The sequence below is a fragment of the Lagopus muta genome, chromosome 17 (genome assembly GCF_023343835.1).
Source record: "Lagopus muta isolate bLagMut1 chromosome 17, bLagMut1 primary, whole genome shotgun sequence".
NCBI lineage: Eukaryota > Metazoa > Chordata > Aves > Galliformes > Phasianidae > Lagopus > Lagopus muta.
This window is the reverse complement of record NC_064449.1, coordinates 8,021,824-8,042,096: the sequence shown is the minus strand read 5'-3', so window position 1 is coordinate 8,042,096 and position 20,273 is coordinate 8,021,824. Positions and strand designations below refer to the sequence as shown.

The window sequence follows — 20,273 nt, the reverse complement described above, 5'->3', positions numbered from 1 at the left end:
AATGGTTTCTAATTTTAGCCCTGCTTCATCAGGGAGGTCTGTACGTTTCCTCTCCACCGTGCTGGGACGGCTGTGTGCCGGGCCGTGGGCTGGCAGTGCTGGTGCTGCTGGTCTCAGAACCTCATCGTGCTGCCTGTCCCACCTCCAGCCCTCTTACTGTGTGCCACTGGAAAAGTTCCTCAGCATCAGAGAGCGTCACTGTGAGAGCCTGACCTGCAGCCCCGCCTGCTGCGCTCTGCTGGGCAAGTAATTGATTTCCAGAAAGAAATCAGTTGGCTGTACAGATTGTGCTGGGGGCGGAGGGAGAAGCTCCGGTGACCACGATGGAGTGCTGCGTTGTCAGGGGATGTGAGGATGGTGCTGAGCTCCTGCAGATGCCGGATTGTGCCGGGCATCCCACGTGCTGCCTGGGGCTGTAGCTCTGCACAGCGGGCATCTCTGAAATGAAACTATGCTGGTGACCTTTAGAGCCATCCCTGCGGGAGAGAAGCTGATTCCTGCAGGGTCTGCCACCTCTGTGCTGGTAGCTATGATACAGGCTCTTCGTGGGCTTTAATTTGCTCCTCTGGGATGCATTATGATATTGAGAGAATTTATCTTCCTTCCATGTCGAAGCCCCGTGACCAGGGCACGTCCTCTGTCTGTATTTTTAGCTGTGGTTTTATCCTGCTGAGTTGTTGATGGGCTTCCTAACATCCCTCTTCCCTTGGAACTGATTTAGCATACCTGGCCTTGAAGACATTCCCGTGTCCAATTAGCAGGTCCCTCATTAGGCAGGAGGGCAGTGCTGCTCTGAACTGCACCAGTGTGCCTGGAGCAGCCTTTGTGTTAATCCTCCCTAAGGGCCCCTTCGTACCCTGGCTCCCCATCAGCTCCAGTGCACACAGCGCTTTCTGCCGCTCTCTGTTCCCTCACAGAAGGAGAGGTCACCTGAGGACACGGTGTGACTTGTCCCACGTCAGCACGGGGCCGCCGGGTGCTGGGACCCGCAGCAGCTCTGCACCCTGCGTGCCGTGGGGCCGTGCTGCCCTTTCCTGCTTTGTTGTCAGCTCTGTGAAATACCAGGTTTGATGCAGTGCAGGCAGGGGAAGCAGGCAGCACCGTCTGTCTCGCTCTGGGGATTGAGTTGGTGGAAATCAATAAGATTAAATTTTAATTCGTTTTCTGTCTCGGTGCATGTTCCTTCAAAAGGGCACAGCTATCTATCTATAAATTCAGCATTATGCTGTAAAATCGGAATTCAAAGGGTTGGTTTGAACTTTTTCCACCCCCTGCTGCTGTTGTGTCTGTGCAGAGCGTATTCCTGGCTATCCGCTTACCTTCATCTGCGCGCTCATAAAGCATTAATGCCCCATCCATAAATAAGGGAATAAATAAATGAGCGCTTTTAGCATTGCAAAGTACAATCTAGCTGCTGGCTGCTCGGAGCCACGGAGCGTGACTCAGATCCCATGGCGATTTGGTGTCTGTATAACTGATTTTCTATGAACTCCTGATTTACATGAGAAAGGGAAGAGTTGGGCCTGCATCGTCAGCGCAGAGCTGCAGTGCACGGAACCTTATCAGTGAAATGCCTTTTCAACATTAAATGGGCAGGTTTTTCTTCCAGTCCTGGTTGATGTGGGCAGGTAGGACGGGACAGTCTGTGTTTGACTGCTGAAAGAGCCCTGTTTGTTTTGCTTTTGATCCTGCTCATATTTACCCTGGGATTGCCTCAGTACAGCTCGGTGGTGCATGAGGAGCTTCCCAAAAGTCCAGGGGAAAACAGAGAGGTCAGAGGTCGGGTGCTGTTAACGCTGCTGTGTAACAGCAAGGTTGCAAAAGAGATGAGATTTGAACCTTCAGCCTGGAGCTGTTCAGAATCCTTTCACTTCTCAGATATCAGAGAAAATAGCCAGATCCAGACCAGATACTGCAATGTCCTGCATCTTCGAGTCCTGAAAATAAAGCCCAGCAGCACACAGAGCTTGGGTACAGCATGAGAGAGAAGCATAAGCCCCGTGGCACAGTGCCTGCTCCTCGATGGGGTGAGCAGACTCCTCCCAGCACAGCCTCAGTCCCTCTGAACTTCTCCTGCCTCAGCACGGCACTGCAGCAGCGTGGTGCTGTGCTGTGTGCCATGGTGCCTGTGGGCTCTGCCCTCAGCAGTGGGCACAGTGTGGAAGCAGCGCCCACAGAACGTGGCAGTAGCCCCAGGAGGGATGGGGGCAGAGCTGCTGGGCTTGTCACGCTCTCACAGGGTGCCGGCCCTGCTGGTGGCACACGGACCCTTCCCTCAGTTTTCGTGTTAGTTACAGTGAGTCATTTGTCACCTTTGTGGCACGCAGCCATGGCGGGGAGTCCCTGGAATCTGCACTGCCAGTGCTCTGCAGCGGGGTGGACAGGGTGTGAGGAGAGAGCTTGGAAGGGGGGTTGTCCCATGCAAGGCAGCACGCTGCTGGGGATTGGCTCTGGGGGTGAGAGGGAGAAGAGGTTGGTACCCCTGGTCCTGGGAGGGAAATCTTTCCTCAAGAACCATTAAAGTTGGAACAGACCACTAAGAGCATCTAGTCCAACTGTTGGCCCCCCGCCTCGTACCCACTGACTGTCCCTCAGTGCCATGGCTCTAGAGCACCTCTGGGTGACCCCCCCAGCTCCCTGAGCAGCCCATGACAGTGCTCACCACTCTTTCTGAGTGCCTGACCCTGTGGCCATCACCTCTTGCCCATGAAGCCAGCACTGTGAGGTCGCACTCTGCTCCCAGCGGGTCAGCGCATGAATTTTCCTTTTAAATCCTCCAAACTGTTTGTCTTTCTGCACCCTGCAGAGCACTGGGGGTGTGGTGTCTCGCCTGAGGTTTTTCTGCTGTTTTCAGTGACACCACTTCTGAATTCCATCCCAAACAAGCTCCATTTCAGCCTGCTTGCTTGGCACGCCGGCCTGGCCGCTCCCCAGGCTGTGGTGCAGAGCTGCTGGCCGACTCAGAGCTGCTCCCTGCACTGCTGGCTGTGCCGTATCGCCGTGGGATCCCCAATAGGAGCGCTCCTGTCCCCCAGCACGCCGGCTGCCTGCGTCCCACGGGGCGCTATAAATAATGCTGGGAGCACAGTTCAGCGGCGCAGAGCGGGATGGAATGATGGCTGGAGCCATTCCAAGAAAGTGCCGCCTCCTAATTTCAGATCTGCTTTCTCAAAATAACCCCGTGTTTCCTTCACTTCCATTTTTAAACTTCGCTTTAAGAAGAGCCCCCCTGAGATCCCGGCCGCTCCCTGGCTCTGGGTGCTGTGATATGTTATGGGCTGAGATGCTGCTCTCTCCCTCCTTGTTCCGTTCCACTGGAGCAGACCTGATGTTTCCTTAAAAGGAAGCCAAATGCTTTTTAGGCTGATTGACCTTTGTGCTTCAGCTGTGCTTCTGCTGACATCTCCATCCTTCCAAACACAAGTGCAGAACTGCGGTGCCAGGGGCTTCACCTGTGTGTGGATGTGCCCCAGAGGCTGTGCCTGTACCTGAGACGTATGTGTGCCACTGCTGTGCTGCTGGAGCAGAGCCACTCTGATGTAAATGGGAGCAAAATTGAGCCCACGGCTTTGCTTGTGCTGCAAACACTCTGTGCTGCTTGCTGTAGCAGTATTTCAGGACTCCATACCAAATCTGGAAAAGGGGTCATTAGCTGCTTGCTGGGGAGCAGCAGAGGGGCTTATAAAACCAGTGGGGATCTTCTTGCATCTCACCAGAAAAATGGCTGTGTTTGCTTCCTGATCCTTTCCCTTCTGTTAAATAACAGGGGTTGCAGGCACAGCTGGCCGGCCACGATGTTCAGCTGCTGTAGGGTGAACCCTCCAGTACCCTTCTGCAGCAGGTCACCCACTAAGCGTGCTCCTCACAGCACAGCAGCAGAGCTGAGCCGTGCTGGCCATGCCTGTGGGGAAGGGTCCGGCAGGGCTCACAGTGCACGAGGAGCTGTGCTGGTGCTGCCTGCTGTCAGGTTGGGCTGAGCGCCCCGAGCCTGCCCACGGGGCAGTGTGTTCTCCATCTGTGTGTCCTTGGTTCCCTCCTGCAGGTGACACCTGCCGCTCAGCTCTGGGTGGTTCTGTGATCTGGTAAAGGCAGCGAGGAGCATCGGCGATTAGCGTGTGTGTCAAGTGCTAATTGGGCAGCCTTCGTGGCAGAGGCGTTTCTTTGTGAGCATACAGAGACGCCCCGTGCTCAGAATAGCTTTCCCTCCTGATCTTTCGTTCTGGAGATGTGTGCTTACAGTCAGTTAATGCAAGACAAATTATGTCATTCTTCTTGATTCGCCACATGTTCTGCCTTTGGTGTTTTGCCTCTGGCTTGTCTCATTAAATTGTCTAAACCTGGCAAACATAGCAGCTGAATATGTGCAGGTTTTTCTTGGAGTTAATCACGTTGCACACACAGACCTCCGGTGTCATCAACTCGTGGCTGCAGTTCTAATGCCCTCATCCTTCCCTGCACCAAATTTTAGCCCAATTGTAACGATGTGAAGCTTCCTGGTGCTCTGAGGTCGGCAGGTTTTATTGCTCTCAGAGACCAAAATGTTGAGCACTGGCTGTGAGCACCCTGTGTCAGGATGGTTGGGTTGATGGTTGGACTCGGTGATCTTAGTGGTCTTTTCTGACCTTAATGATTCTATGGAGCTATGAATATTTCAGTCTGGCAGCTCCCGGGGCAGACTTTGCTTCTTCCTGCTGATGAAGTGTGAAGTTCTGCAGTGCCTTCTGGGGAGCTTTGGACGGGCTCTTTGGGTTTCTTAACTAAGCTGGGTTTGACAGCACTGAAACTTTTTATTTCCCTTAATTTCTTCACGTGAAGTCAAACAGAGCAGTTCACTAAATAGCTGAGGCACACGTGAGTGTTGAGGCCTGTGCACAAGTCTGCCCAATTTGATGCCCCAAGAGGAGAATTCAGGATCAGAGCTGGAGCTGTACATGAACCCCTCACTGCTTGGAGCTCCCTTGGTGGCAGCAGAGCTGGAGCCTGTAGGAGCTGAGACCTGTTTGTGCCCTGTGTGCTCAAGGGAGTTTGAGGTAGTTTATTACCCCATGGAAAATGTAACGGCTGTAAATCCAGGGCTGCAGGGAAAGCCAGCCCCTGAGCCATATGTTTTCCGATGCTCATCACTCATTTTCACAGCCCGGCTCCTGGTTTTGTTTGGGGATGCCCCATGTTCTCCCTGCTTTCTGCCACCAGGCGCACGGCCCAGCAGCCGGCACAGGGCTGCATGCACACAGTGAGGCCGCTGGGTGGCTGCGCCGCGTTGCTGCCCGAGCTGCGGGGCTCTGCGCTGCACAGCGCGCCCTGGGCAGGCTGCTCCGGAGTGCAGCCCAAAGCTGCTCGCCGCTGGGAGGTCAGCAGCAGTGGGGCTGAGCCGTGCTTCTGGTCTGCTGCCGTGTGTGTGCGTGGCCCCAACGGCTGCTCACGGCACAAGTGACATCCAGGAGTCTCCGTGGGCTGCGTAGGAACCCCACAGCAGGGTGTAGAGCATTGGTAACGGTGCTGCTGTGCTGCATGGGGAACGTGCCAAACTCGTGGTTACATCTCTTGTAGCATCCTTGAAGTCACTTCTGAATTGCAGAAAGCACTGCGTCCTGCCGGGTGTGCAGTAAGGGAGGAGCTGGCAGCTCATCTCAGCACCACCTGGGTTCTGCAGCCACTGGGGACCTGCAGTTGGCTGTGGGCACAGTGACTCATCCCTCTGGTCCCCTGGCCAGGTTTGCAAAAGTGCACGCTCACAGCTCAGACTGTGTGGGTGTGCGAAGCCCCAGCGAGGAGCTCACGCTGTGCGGGGTTGGCGGGCACCTCCTGGCACAATGCAGCGGCCATGAGCTGGGGCTGATATGCCAGAAAGCAGCATGAGTGACAGCCCCTCCCCTGCTTGCTGCAGCTCCTGCCAGGAGCCCGGCTGCATCTCCTGCCAGCTGAAATCCCAGCTCTCAGATCCTGCAGAGCTGTAGTGCTTACTGGGTTAAAGCTCTGAATGCGCTTCAAAAAAGGTTGGTTTTTTTTATCCTCTCCCCTCCACACGGGTGAATCCTGTGAAGCTCAGCTGCCCACACTGCTCCTGCAGCCTCTTGGAGGCAGCCTGGATTTCCTCTCTCCCTACCCCATGTGAAAAAGGACCTATGTGATGGAACAAATGCCTTTGAAAATCCATCTCCGTGGCCCCTCGCCGCCAGGTATCCGGCTGTACCGCGTCGGTCCCAAAGCGATGTGGATTTATTGGACTGTTAGTAACAGCAATTGAAAAGCCCGGCTTTGCAGGGAAGTGCTGTTTACTGAGAACGTCACCTTTTATTTAATGTCCTGCTGCAGTGAACCCACGTCTCTTTTCAGGCCTGTTTGATTAGGAAGCACCGCGCAGCCCCCCGTGGGTTGCTGTTTTCTCTAACCCGTGTGAGGGATGGGGGGCATGGAAGGGGCAGAGCAGGGCTGTGAGGGGGGGGAGTGGTGGAGATGAGGAGCCTAGAGCAGCTCCAACCTGATGATCACATGCTCACCGATGGATGGATCCTAGAAAGGGCATCTCTGTGTGCATGCTGACTTGCTCTTGCTGAGGCTGTGTCAAGGTAACCTGCACGGTGCTGCAACTCCAGGGCTGGGCAGGGAGAGGACAGAGGCTTCTGCTGCTCCTGAGGGTTTTGCAGTTGGGGTGGCTCTCTGCAGTGCCAGGAGCAGCTCAGGAGCTGTGCGTTGGATGTGTGATACCTTGCTGCCCGCAGGGCTTTCCTGCTGTCCTCTTTCAGGTGCAGGTGGGTTTGGTTGGGAAGGGGTTTGGGTGCTGGGTAGTAGTGCTGCTGTAGTCAGTGGTAGAAATAACTTCTTTTCTTTCTTCCTCTTCCCTTTCCTCTGTGCAGAAGAAGGCAGAAGCTGCCCACCGCATCCTGGAAGGGCTGGGTCCGCAGGTGGAGCTGGTGAGTGTTCCCCATGGCCGTGGGCATTGTGGAGATCCCCGGGAGGTGTGGGGCTGAGCCACGAGGAGGAAACGCTGTGGGCCAGGACAGGAAGCAAAGTGGCTGAGCTGAGCACTGAGCACACACAGCCTCTCTGGAGAGCATTAACCCTTTGCTCCTCTGTCTTGTGCTGCAGTAGGGCAGAGTGATGCTCCTGCACAGCCTGCAGTGGGATGCTGCGTCTGAGGCAAATGCAGGAGGTGCTGGGGAAGGGGCTCGGGGAGCACGCACCAACCATAGTCTGCAGGTATCAGGATCTGCATGGATCCTATGTCTGTGATTCTGTGCACAGAAAAGTTGAGAAAAACACACTTACTAAATTGTCATTGTGGGGCTACTCCCTCATTCAGCAAATTACAGCTGTAAGTTAAGCAGCTGGATGCTGGAGGGTGGCTGAATTTAGCACCTGAGGGGCTGTGAACTGAAGAAAGGTGCTGGAAAAATAGGCATCGGGAGTAATGCTGCAGGAGGGAAGCAGCTGGAAAGGTCAGAGCGGGCCGTATTTGGGTCTGGTAGCACCTCTTGCATTGGCCATGGGGTGCAGCAGAGGGAGCCCTGGCTGCTGGGTGAGCACACAGCACAACTGTGCTCATCAGCTGTAATTAGGACTGGTATTGTGGAGGTGGCACTAATCACTGTCCTCCCCGAGGGCGGAAGGGAGAGGTCACAGAGGAATTAGTGGTCAGCAAGCTGCAGCCACTTCCTTGCCCAGGGAGGTAGGGCACATTATACTCCTTTGAGTCACTGGGGTCAAATAATGCATTGATGCTTCCTCACCTAAAACATGTTGTGTTGCCTTTCTTTTCCCCTACACTTTTATTTTGATTTGTGGAAGCTTTGCCTTCGGGTGCTATTGCTCCAGAGCCAGCCTTGTGTGGTGGAGAAGGAAATCTTCCAGCACACCTGCTTGCTCGTGGAGGCTGCCTGCAGCGTCGGATAGAAGAAGTTTTGACAGGGATCTGCTGTAGTTCAAATGGGGGCTTACCCAGCAGTTTGGGTCTGTGTCATGGGTTTCCCCTCAAGCTGGAAACTGCTGGGTGATGGCCCAGCTCTGGTAGGAAGCTCAGACTCCTGGCTTCAGTCTTCTCAGCAGCCTCTGTGCTCACCAGCACCACGCTCTGGGAGCTGAGCGTCTCAAGGAAGCAGCTCCTCCTCTGTTCCCAGCTTCTTGCTGCTTTGATCTCACACGATCTGGCCGTGGATTTGTACCCCGGTCCCTCAGCCTGTTACCGCTGTCTTTCTGACCTGCCTGGGGGCGGCTCTGATGTGTGTGTCCTTTGCCTTGTGTTAAAGCCCAGCTGTGCCTTTGGCAGGAGTTCTCTTGTTCTGCTGCAAAGAGAAGTTTGCTGTTCACTGGGTTATCCCTGCAACGTACTTGAGACCCATTAAACTGACCCCTGCATTCCCCAGGGAGAAATTTCATGGAGATCTGTGCTCTGAGCGTTGCAGTGACCAGAAAGCAGTTGATGGCTTTTGTTGTGTTTAATTTTTAAAGACCTTTCAGTAAATCCAAGATTTTTCCAGTAATAGCTCGCGTTGCAGTTTTGTTTTTCTTAAGTGTCATCCCCCAGAGAAATGCATTACACGTCCCTTATGAGGAGAGATGCTGCGAATGCTGCCAGCACATCCCTGGCCATCTGACCGGTCAGGTTTACTCAGTGAGTTGCTGTCTGTGCAGGCTGCGGATGGCTCTGAGGAAGGGCAGTGGTTCTCAGTCCCTGCCCTGGTGAGAAGGAAATGTTAGTGTTTGGCTGTGGGGTAGGTGAGCAGCCCTCCTGGGCTGAGCTGAGTGACAGGGCTCTCTGCGGAGTCCCCTCTAGATGCTCTGTTGTGGTGGTTTTGTGTTTGGTCCCTGAGTTTTGTAGTTGGGAAGGCTCGGGCTTTTCTCTGTCAGCAGTGCTTGCAGCACTTGTCTGTTAGCACTTAGGTTTGCTAACCAAGTAAGTGGCCACTTCTATCAGAGATCAGTGATGGTGGAAATGAATCAGCAGCCCTTGGTGAACTGAGCAGCAGCAGGGCATCCGTGACAATGAGAAGCCTCTAACCTAGGCACAAAATGTTCCTCCGCCCCCTGCTCTGAGAGGAAGACACTTGTGCCTCATCACGTGCCAGCTTGTTTGCTTTGGTTTTTGTGAGCGCAGAGGGAAGGAAGGCGCTTTTATTTACCAGCATTTCCAATTCCTGCAATCCTTTCCCAAGAGGCAGCCGCTGGTCAGGGCAGCCTACTGGATGCTGTGAGCGTTCCCAGCTTACCTTCTCTTGATCTTCAGCCGGGATGGGCACCAGCTAGCGTACAAACCCTGCCATGCCCCAGCCCGTCGGGTCCCCGTGTCCAGGGGCAGCTCCCTGTGCACTGCTGGGCACCGCCGGGGCGAAGGCTCACCCTGTGCTCAGCGCCTCGCAGAGCTGCGGCAGCTTTCGTAGCGTAGCCATAACAATTTGCAGGCTGCCTCTTCCCTCTCCCCTCGCCTCCCCCGTGTCGTATGTTCCAAAGCGCGCTGCCTTTGCAAGGAGCGCATAACAACCACGTACTGAGCTGCGTCTGTGGGCACTGCGTAGCGAAGGAATCGCTGTGAGCAGCTCAGTGCCTGCCTCCCCCGGGCTGCACGGCGCCGGCAGCCAGCCCTGCAGTACGTGTGGGGACGTGGGGACGGGGCTGGGTGCTGCTGCAGGAGCATTGCTGGAGGGGATGGGAGCCCGCGGCGGCGCTGCTGACAGGTTGAAGTTTCTAAATGTCAGACCGTACCCATTTATGCCTTCATTTTTCTTATTTATTTCAGCCGTTATACAACCAGCCTTCAGACACCAGGCAATACCATGAAAACATTAAAATGTAAGTACGTGGCAATAAAGGCTATTTGAAATGTCAGGTTGTGCGTTAGGCTGCGGCAGGGGATGCTCGCTTGCTCCTGGTTCCCATTTCCTACCGTGATTCTCCATTGGAGCTGCAGGGAGTGCAGCTCTGTGTGGTGCTGCAGGGCTGCTCTGCTTCCCTGGGGGCTGCCAGCATCCAGGGCTGTGTGGGGCTTTGCTGGGTGTGTTTCACACATATGAAATTGATCGCCTGTGTGTGTGTGTGTGTGTGTGTTTGCATGCAGGGAGCAGGAGGGAAGTGGAAAGTTGCAATTACCATTCGATTTTTGCGAAGCACCTCTTGAATGTCTGACAGCAATTGGTTGTTTCAGAGATACTTATGAGTCTCATTAATCATCTAATTTATGGCTTATCACCTCGATCCGTGATTTAATCATCAACTTGCATTTAATAACCACAGTGACTTCCTGAATGGAGGAGAAATAAAATAGGCAGTGAGAACAGTGGTAATTGTGATCGTTGTTGGAAAAGGGAATAGTCAGACCTGGTCTGGAACTCCTGTCTGGCCGGAGGGAGACAGTGGTGGCTCTAGTCTGTTTTGATATGGGCTCAGTCAGCTACTGATAATCATCTTTAAGAATCTATTAACCAAAGTTAATAATCTTTGGTCTGTTAATTGATGCTGGGGAAATTAGAGGGGAAGAGTTAACAGGCTCCTGCTGTTCTGTGTGCTGCCAGGGCTGTGTGCAGGGGCTGAGGGGTCCCCTGTGCCCCTCTGTGTGCTGCTGGTGGGCTGGGCCTGGGGGGCGTTCCGAGCAGATGGGAGCTTTGTCCTTGAGAGAACAAGTTAAAGGAGCTCCTGGTACTTCACCTGCTCCCTCTTCCCCTGCTGATATTTGTAGTTTTGCGATCACGTTTTCCTGCAATTTGAATCAGTTCAGCTTTATTTCCTGCATGGAAGGTGGGCACTGGGAAGGAGCCTCAAGGAGTGGGGCTGCCCTGAGCCCCCAGCGGTAACCCAAGGGGAGGCAGCAGGTACTTCTGCTGATTAATGCTGCAAAGTATGGGAAGGAAAACACATTTTAGTGAAAAGCCGCCATCTCCTCCTAGCAGAAGCCCTGCAATTAGCTGTGCTCAGCTCATTATCGATGCCAGCTGGGTGCATTTACTGATGTAGGTCAGGGAAAGGCCCTGCAGCTCTCCGGGCTCCAGATGCTGCTGCTTCTGCCCGAGAGCCCGTCCCAGGGGTCCTGGGTCCACTGTGCCACCTGCCGGGATGCGTAGCTACAGAGCATCCTGTTCTGCCTCGTGTCCGTGCTGGGTATGAGCCTTGTACCTGGGTACAGAAGGGCAGTTGGGCTTATTCTGTTCACAGATGCCTTTTTTCTTTTTCTTTTTCCCCAACTTCTCCTTTGTAGGATTTTTTTTCTCAGTTTGCACGTCAGTGGGAGGGCATTTGAATATCACAGTGCCAGGATTCCTCGATTTCTCTGCAGTGACACTCTGCGTTGCAACACTGCTTTAATCCCTCCTGCTTGTTTGCTTTGCCTTCAGCTGGAATGAGTCACTTGTGCTGATGGAGCTGACTGGGGACTTACGGAAAGATTTCCTGCTCTTCCAAAAGCGTTCCCTCTCTTATTTTCATGGAGCTTTATGGCTTGTCTCCTATTCAGTACACTTAGAATTAATTTCATGCCCCAGTTCATTCCAGTGTCTGTAGTTTCCAAAGGCTTTTAAGTCCCATTTAACGGCCTCGCTGTGCTCTGCTGCCCGGCTGCTCGGGTCCCCTCGGTTCACCCAGGAGCGCGGGCTCCAAGCAGACGTGGTTAATGTTGTATGGTGCAGCTGCTGTGGGATGGAAGGCACAGCCGAGCGGGTTGTGGCAAGGAGCTGACCTCCCTGGGCCGGGCTGGTGTCCTGTGTGTGCTGCTGGGCAGGGCTCTGCTGCTCCATCAGCACCAGGCAGCACTTAGGGAGCTTATAGTGATGGGGATGGGTGGGCAGCCAGCAGGCGGTGCGGCTGGCTGATCTTTAAGATCCCTTCCAACCTACGCCATCCTGTGATTGTTTGACATGCAGCAGCACAGAGGACACCAAATCCTGCCCTAGCAGAACCTGTTCGGTCTCTGAGGTGCTGTGCCAGGTGAGAGTTGTGCTCCCCAGCTCAGCAGGGATCCTGCGTGTTCTCCTGCCACCAAAGGCATTGACCATCACTGCTCAAACACTTTGCAGAGAGACACGGTGCTGCTCACAGAGCAGCATCCATTACCTGCTGCCTACCTGGGGAGGGATTCTCAGAGGGGGCCTTCATTTGGCTGCAGCAGATTCCTGACCGGTCAGCCGTGAAAAACAGCCCCAGAGGGCTCTCCTCCCCTTCATAAAGCAGTCATGTTGAAATTGGTCTGTGAGATTTGGGTTTGAAAGCAAAATAGGAGCTTCTCAACCTTGAAAAAGCACGCTTTTCTGGGGAGGGAAAGCCTGCTTATGCAGAGCCTAAATCTTTGGGTTTTCAGAGAGGTTTAGGGGTTTCTGAACCCATTTTTGTTTTGAATTGCCTCTCCCCGTTTTCCCAAAAGAGCAGAGCAGCTTTCTTCTGAAAATCTGCTGCTAACTACAGCTTTCCAAATCACTTGTCACTTTGGCAAATTTAAGTCATCTTTTCATTACTGACTGTTTAGGGGGTTTAGTAGCATTGGATTGCCTCTGAATTCATAGTAGAAGCCTGACATGTCGCACAAATGCTCCTCCAAACCCTGTCATTACTAATGCATTCTCTTTCAGGTCTTTTTATTACAGCTTGTAGACATTTTCCTCATTAGAAATTCACCTAGCAGCTCCCTGCTCATCCCATTCAAGGTTCCTCATCTCTTTTATTCTCTATTTGCACACGCTAGGGCAGAAGTAATGCCTTGTGATGAATTTCTAAACGATGGAGAAACACTGCAACCTTCTGCTCGTTTCTCTAACCAAGACCACAGGCTGGTTTTGCTGGGACTGTGGTGAGGAGCTTGGGCTCACAGCATCAGCGCAGCTCCCAGGGGACGCAGGGGCCGTGAGCATTTGTCTTGCAGTGCTCCTGAGCTTGTAGGTGCTGAAGAGGATGGGAACCAATGCCCAACCTATGCTATGAAGCCTGGTTGCGGCTGTAACTGCTGTTGGGGGGCAGGCAGCACCTTGGTGGCAGGTGGATGGGCATGCTGTGCTCGCAGCCCCGCTGGCAGCACTGTTTGGTTCCAGCTGCCAGGAGGCTCCTCCGTTCCCGTTCCTTTCCTTCGCGATAAATCTCACCCTACAATGGCTTTGCCAGCTGCTGGTGGCCTCCTCCCCACAGCTCTCTGCAGGCTTGGTCCGTGCTTTGTTTGCTCTGGCTGTTCGATGAAAGACGTTCCTGTGTAATTAAATACCCGTGATTAGTTGTGATCAAACAGCAAACTTCCTTTCATCTCATCCTGCGCCGGCCCAAGGTCTCTGCAGGCGATCAGGGCCAGGTGTGCCGCAGTGCATCGGCCTTTGTGTCCTCGGGAGCCTTATCCCAGCCCCTGGCAGTGCCCGCACCTACATATGCACCGCACCGGCACGCATGCGTGCGTCCTTACTGCAGGAGGACCACAGCCAAGCAATTCATGTGGAGCCCAGCCAAGTATCTCGAAAGTCAAAGTTACAGCTTCTCTCCTTGGCTGCCTGCATCGTGAAAGCCAAAAACCAGCGGCAGCCTTGCGCCGAGGCGATTAAGGTGGAAGCAGTGGCGGCCCTTTGCTTTGCTCTGCGTGGGAGATGGTTTTGCTTGGGTGCTGAGAGCAGTGCTCAGGTGTGTGACCTATGAGCAAGGTCAGTGGGGGGAGGATGAGGTATGTGAGGACGTGCAGTCCTCGCAGTCACACCCCGAATTACAGATACTTGGATCCTGCTTCCTGTTGGCAGGTGACTCCTGGGCCTCTGGCTTGTTTGACTTGTTAAGCCTCTGCTTGCTTCTGCCTGCTGCTGCTCGTGGGGCAGCGCTGGGGAGGCTGTCCCAGGAACCCCTTTGGTCCCCCCGGAGATTGGGCTCACCCTGTTCCAGGTCAGGGTGCTGGAGACCGGCTGTGCTCATCCACCCAGACCCAAAGTGGGCGATGTGCCTCCCGAGAGCTGCTGCCACCCTGGGTGCCCAACAAAACGGGCTGCAGGATAAAGAATCCCCCGTCACCCCCAGCTTCCAGCAGCCACGTATCCATCCATCCCAGCTCTGCTCATCCCATGTGTGGCACCGCCAATAACCAGGACCTGATGCTACAGCCCGACCCGTGTGTGACGTGAGCATCTCCTGCAGCACAGCAGTACTTGAAGCTGCCCCCGAGAGTCACTGTTGCTTTATGTAAGGAGCCTCCCTCTTCTGCCTGCAGGCCATTTGGCTTCTCCGAGCCAGCTAGGTCTTCAGATGGGATGCTTCACTGTGTGCCCAGGTGGGGAGATGAAGGATGCAGGCAGCTGGATCAGCTCCGGATGGGCTGCTGGAGGACAGCTGGCACTTCACAGAGTGAGCGTTCCATCCTGCTGCTCCGCTCTGTGTGCCTGTGCAGGACAGCAGCACGCAGCCCTGCCTTCCTGGTGCTGCAAGAATTCCGTGTTGCTGCTTGATGTGCCCGGGGAGCACAGCGTGCGCTTCTGAGACAAGTGGCCCGAGTTAACCTCGCTGCAAATGGTTTCTAAGTAACAGCAGCACGTGTAGCAAGATAAACTGTGAAGCCTATTTATATTTACCAGGATTTTATTAACCTTTGAAAGGACCTTATGCAAAAAAACCCATCAAGATAGTGGGGGAAAACATTTAGGGTTCTTAGCAGGGGGTTGTTGTTGTTTGTAATCCTTTCACTTTTTGATTACTTCAGCCTTCACAGTAGTAAACACACGGAGGCTTTCAAGGTATTCCTGATACTTGCAGCTGCAGAGCCATTAAATCTTTGCCTGTATTTGCACTTTCAAGGTCAGCCATGATGCAGAACTCAAGGCAATGCATCAGCTGTGTAAAAGCTTCTCATTTTCTTCCCTTGCTCTCCCCTCTGCTGATGAGTTTTGTGCCAAAGCTCCACGTTGCTCCTGTGTGGACAGGTATTGATTGAGCTAAGCTGCCCCTTCCAGGGCCAAATCCTTCCCCAGGAGCACTCCCACTGATGGATTTCAGCTGAACCGTGTCAGCCAAAGTGCACCCATCTGAGCTGTGCTGAAGTTACCACTATTAGCATCATTCCAGCAGAGTTTCCATCTGAGCTGGGGTAAACAAGCAAACAATGGGAATGTGTCTTTTGGGCACAGCCTCCTGTTGGAGCTCACTTGCACAGAACCGAAGCCCTGGAACACAATCTGTGGGATGGAAGGAGGGCTGCCTGCTGCAGCACCCCACAGCGCTGGAGATGGAGAGCTCTCACTGGCAGAACAGGACACAGGGACCCAAGACTCAGCTGGGTGCAGAGCCCTCAGGAGGGCTCAGGAGTGGGCAGTGGGTGCTGTTGGGCTGCCTGTGGGTGCTGGCGGAGTGCTGGGCTCTGCCTGCATCGGTGTGCCTGTTGTCATGGGCAGTTTGCTCAGAGCTGAGTGGTGAAGTTAGTTCAGCCTGCCAAGCTGCTCTGTGGCTCCTCGGTGGATGTGCCACATGGACAGAGACGAAAGAGAGCAGCATTGTGTGATACAGCAGAGAGAAGCCTTTGGCAGTGATACTTGTTAATGCATCTAATGAAACAGCTTCTGATCTTTGTGGTGCAGCCCAGAACAACAGTGGGTCCTTTGTAAACACACCATCAAAAATAAAAAGAGCAAAAGCTGCATGTGCCCCATGCACTGATTTGTTTGTTCCCTGCACCTCCCTGTGCTGATCAGTGCCCCTTTGATTTCTGAAATGGAATCAAAAGACAAGGTCTGATCTCCAAGCCCCTGCTTGGAACTTCGTTGTGTATGAATCCCAGTGTGATCTGCAGGGCCCAGGAGCTCACCTGTGGGGTCTGCAGTTACTGCTGGTAACTGGGAGAGCTTGGGGGGCTGCGTATCCCCACTCCTGAGCTGGGCAGCGCAGGGCCTGTTTCAGCCACAAGTGGGAGTTCTCTCCATGGCAGGAGGAGACCCGAGCCCACTTACTACAGCCCCACCTGGCAAGCAAGGTCTGCTTGCGCATCAGTGTCAAAGGGAATGGAGGTGCAGCACGGTCTGCAGAGACTCCACGTGTGATTGGTACCTCTGATAGCTAAGGGGAAAGCAGAAGGTTTCCAGGTCTGAACGGTGTTACCAGGACTGAGAATTGAAGTGTAAAGATTGAATGCTTCCTGTGACATTCCGAGTTCCCTCATGAAGCCAGGGCTGCCGCTGTGCCAGGGGAGCTGCACCCGCTGCCCTGTTTGGGGCTGCGTGGGGCTGGGGGTCAGTGGGGGAGGAGCGTGTATTTCCAAGGGTGCGAAGCAGCGGATCTGAGGAAGCGGTGAGGGAATGCTTCCCTTTTGCTAAATCCCACAGAAGGTGCCTGCACGACACCGCTGAGCTGGTTGCTAATTGCATGCTGTGGCTCAGGCGCTAATCAGGATGAAGGGTTAAGGAAACTCCCTCGTCCCTGGCTTCTACCTTTCACCTAGAAACTTGCTTGCTGTAACAGGAACACCCGCAGCTGTCAGGCTCACACAGAGCTGTGCAGCCTTCCCAGCATCCTGCTGCTTTCTCTTCTGAAAGGTTATTTCATGCTTTCTTGAAAAAGTCAAAAGAAGAAGCAGCTGAGTGCTGGGCAGGGCTGGGCTGGCTGTGGTTCTGGGGCTGGTTTCTCAGGACACTTCTGCACACAGCTGGGCTTTCCCAGCTGCTTCCCTTGCAGCTGTGTTAGGCACAGAGGTCAGGAGATGGAGCCCTGCTGCAGCCCAGGTGCTGGGGTTGCTGTGGCTCCAGGTTAAGGTGGAAACTGCTCTGTGAGCCCCTCTGTGCTCCAGGGCAGCCAAGTGCTGAGTTTTAGCTGGCTCTGTAATGGGATCTCATCTTTTTTTCTTTTACAGAAACCAGGCAATGCGGAAGAAGTTAATTTTGTACTTTAAGAGGAGAAATCATGCTCGCAAACAGTGGGTAAGTGATTCCCCTATACCTTATTCTGAAAGTATAAAGCAGCTTAATTCATTATGTCAGAGAGAAAAAGAAAACTTTCCAGCAGAGATCTGCCCAGTGCCTTGCCTGGTGCACTGCATTTCCTTTGCCATATCTCCCCTGGACACAAAGCAGAGGTCCCCCAGTCCTGCTGCATGCACTGAGATCAGCGTCCTGTGGTTTGTGGGAGCTAGAAGGGAACCAAACAAGAGCTGTTTTCTGATGGAAGCGACTGGTTACTGTGCTAAACTCAGAATGAGCTGCTCTGTTGTGCATATCGAGGAGCTGGGGGAAAAGGTTTAACTGGGCTGCAAGGGCACGGGTCCTAAAATATGGCTCACAGTAAAGTCGTCTGTCATGCAAAATAGGTGAATTTCTGCCAGCCAGTTGATTCAGTGCCCTTGAAAGGGGATTTTTCAGTTTAGGGAAGCATTTTGCCTGTTCTACAGAATAGGCAACAGAAGGTTGCTGATTTTGCAAAGTGAATGCATTTGCTGATTCTGTTTGTAAAATGGGTCTACTTAGCTATTTTTCTGCCTGTTTTGTAGCAGCCCCTATTTTTAGCAGAGCCTGTCTCTGTGCCAGCCCTTCTTCCTGGCTCCTGCCCTCTGTGTGCTGGGGTGCCCTGGGCAGGGCTGGGGCAGCCCCACGGGTTCCATTCCCCATGAGGAGCCTGCAGGAATCCCTCCTGCTGCACCAGCCTGCCTGGCAGCAGTTTCTAATTGCCATCAAAGGGGTGATGCTGCAGGGAGGGAAGGGTAGCGAGGGAGCGGTTCTGGCCATGAAGTGTTTCTCTCCGTCAAGCAGGGGAACAGAACAGTGCGGGTTGCACAGGGGTTAGACTGGCTCCTTCTGTTGCCTTCTCCTCCTCACCAAGCTGCCTCTCTGTTCCCAGAGCTGCGGGAGCGTGGGCTGCAGGAGGGCTGGGGCTCAGCACCGCCTGCAAGCTGCTTCAGTGCTACGGCGGTGTTACTACTCTGCTGCTTTTAGCTGCGTGCGTCGGCTCCTGTTTGGCTTTCCATAAGTTCTGGGGTGATGGAGGGGCTGGTGGCACAAGGAGCTGAGCTGGGAGCTCACTGTCCTGCTGCAGTGGCTGACATACCAGCAGAGCGTTGCCTGCTGCTGAAACCAGCCCAGCCTCAGAGCAGCACTGCGGGGTGAGCAGAGCAGCCGGGGTTTGCCATTGATTGTTTTGCAGAGCGCCATCTGCTTTCAGTTCCGGCTTTGGGGCCTGGAAGGCATTGGCTTCACTCAGAGTGAAACCTTAAAATCCCCACTGTTTGCTGGCTGTGTTCGTGTGAGGGCTGAGCAGGATCTCTCGTGTTGTTGAGCTGTGCTGTGTCCCTGCGTGCAGCAGCACGAGGGCTTTAGCAATAATCAGTTTTGAAAGCACTTAATTACTTCCCCCAACCTCATCCCCTGAAGAACTGAGGGTCCCGTGTAGGTGGGATCTGTCCCTAGCTGCTCCTTGCCTTGCACTGTTCGGAAGCGATGCTAATGTGGAAAGCATCCTATGAGCTCTGATAATGGCAGTAATGATAGGGCCACGCGGAGCACGTGCTGCATCCCAGCAACGCTGTTGGTAATAGCATGAAACCCCACATTAGCATCTGAGAGCTAATCCTTCAGGGCTGTGGAATCTCATTGTGTCCCTGCCTGCAGCAGGAGGGTTCTGCACACATTTGAAAGCTTTTCCTTCCTAAAACTCCAGCCTGTGGGGGTGAGCCTGAGTACAGCATCCCTGGGAGCAAATCCCTGCGAATGGCTGGGCGGCTGCACTCAGGGCTTTGGTAACAGCAGGCTGCAGTGTGTCTGAGCTCCCTGTGCACCTGATGAGATGTGCTGACAGCTCTGCTTCTGTTACCGGAGCAGCAAGCTGTGGTTGTAGCTGGAGAGGAGTTTCTTTGGTCCTTTGGATGTTGGAGGATGGCAGAAGGGCGGTGGGAGGGCACTGCCATGCTGGGCGGCAGTCCTTGTACCAGAGCTGTTGGGCTGGGAGAGAAAAGCCCAAGGGCACCCAATGGGTTGTACTGAGTATTTACTCTTGGGTTGAGTAGACCAGACCCCGCAGCATGTCTGTGCCCTAACAAACCACGTTTCTGGAAGCGCCGTGACTCACGCTCGGCACAGGCAGCCGTCAGGAAGGACTTCGGGGAGCTGCCCTGCCCAGGCACAGCACTGAGCTCCCTCTTGCTCTGCCCTTCCAGGAACAGAAGTTCTGCCAGCGCTATGACCAGCTGATGGAGGCCTGGGAAAAGAAAGTGGAGCGCATTGAAAATAACCCCCGGCGCCGTGCCAAGGAGAGCAAAGTGCGGGAATACTATGAGAAGCAATTCCCTGAGATCCGGAAGCAGCGGGAACTGCAAGAGCGCATGCAGAGGTTAGAGGAGAAGCGGTAGGACGGGGCTGAGCCGGTAGCGGACAGCCTTTCTTTTTTGTTTGTTGATGGGTGTGGGGTTGGTCTGTGGGAGGAACGGGCCTGGATGGCCGTCAGTCCCATCTCTCCCCTTCGAGGTGGATAACCAGCAGTTGCACTGAGCGCAGGAGCCAGCAGAGTCGCTGGCTGCTTTCCGCCCTGGGCGGCCTGGCTCAGCTCCATCAGAGGAGGAAAAACGTCAGGAATGTGGCTGCCCGCTCCTCTGCTGCTGCTGAATTCCTGGGGCAGCTCCCTCCTGGCCACCTGAGTGGGACGGCGCTAATTGGTTCCTCATTGCTGGGCTCAAGTGCAGACGTACACGGTGTGCGGATGGGTTTCATCATGTCAGTGGCTTAAAACGCACCCGTGCTCTGATGGAGCATGGGCAGAGGGAAGGGATGTCTGCAGGTTGTAGGACTGGCTGCAGGCACCGAAAGGAGCAGCGCCTCACTGACAGAGCTGTCTCCTATCTGCCACCCCCGTCTGTTTTCTGCCTCATATTTAAAGCACATCTGAGGTCACATCGTTTCCTGCCAAGAGGAGATGTCATATTGTGATCCTGATAGAGGCTGCTTTAGCAACAGGGAGCAGTGTTTTAGTTCAAAGGCCAGTATATTAGTTTCCAAAAGGAATCAATGAGCGCTTGTGCTAAAACTTTTGGGTTTAGCTTTGCCTTAATGTGTGAACAGCCTTGTTTTTTCTCAACAATCCTACTTCACAGAAGCACTGGAATCACAATAGACTGCTTTTATCTTTGCATCCACCAGGTGCAAAGATAACTTCGGGCTTTTTCCTCGGATTTCACATGTATTGTTTGGGGTCATAGTGCACTCAGAAAGAAAGTTATTCTTTATGGCATAACAAGTGATGGAAATTTGCCAAACTGGGGAAAAACAGCTAAAGGTTGGCCAAAAGTCACTGTGATGAAGCTGATGGTGGAAAAATGAGGAGAAAGTTAAGCAGTCTAAGACTGCCATAGGCTTCTACTACACCTGCCCAGA

General features: G+C 53.9%; 1 protein-coding gene across 11 annotated transcripts in view; it reads left to right on the top strand.

Moving 5' to 3' along the window:
• Positions 1 to 20,273, top strand: part of NCOR2 (nuclear receptor corepressor 2) — a 163,778-nt gene that overhangs the window by 81,940 nt on the left and 61,565 nt on the right. For 7 of the 11 annotated variants that reach the window (XM_048964366.1, XM_048964372.1, XM_048964370.1 and 4 more), the window contains exons 7-10: positions 6,858 to 6,914; positions 9,734 to 9,786; positions 16,772 to 16,838; positions 19,064 to 19,251. In XM_048964366.1, the coding sequence (XP_048820323.1) occupies positions 6,858 to 6,914; positions 9,734 to 9,786; positions 16,772 to 16,838; positions 19,064 to 19,251 (365 nt within the window). The remainder of the gene's footprint in view (positions 1 to 6,857; positions 6,915 to 9,733; positions 9,787 to 16,771; positions 16,839 to 19,063; positions 19,252 to 20,273) is intronic. The other 4 variants (XM_048964374.1, XM_048964369.1, XM_048964373.1 and 1 more) reach the window with 1 other exon arrangement.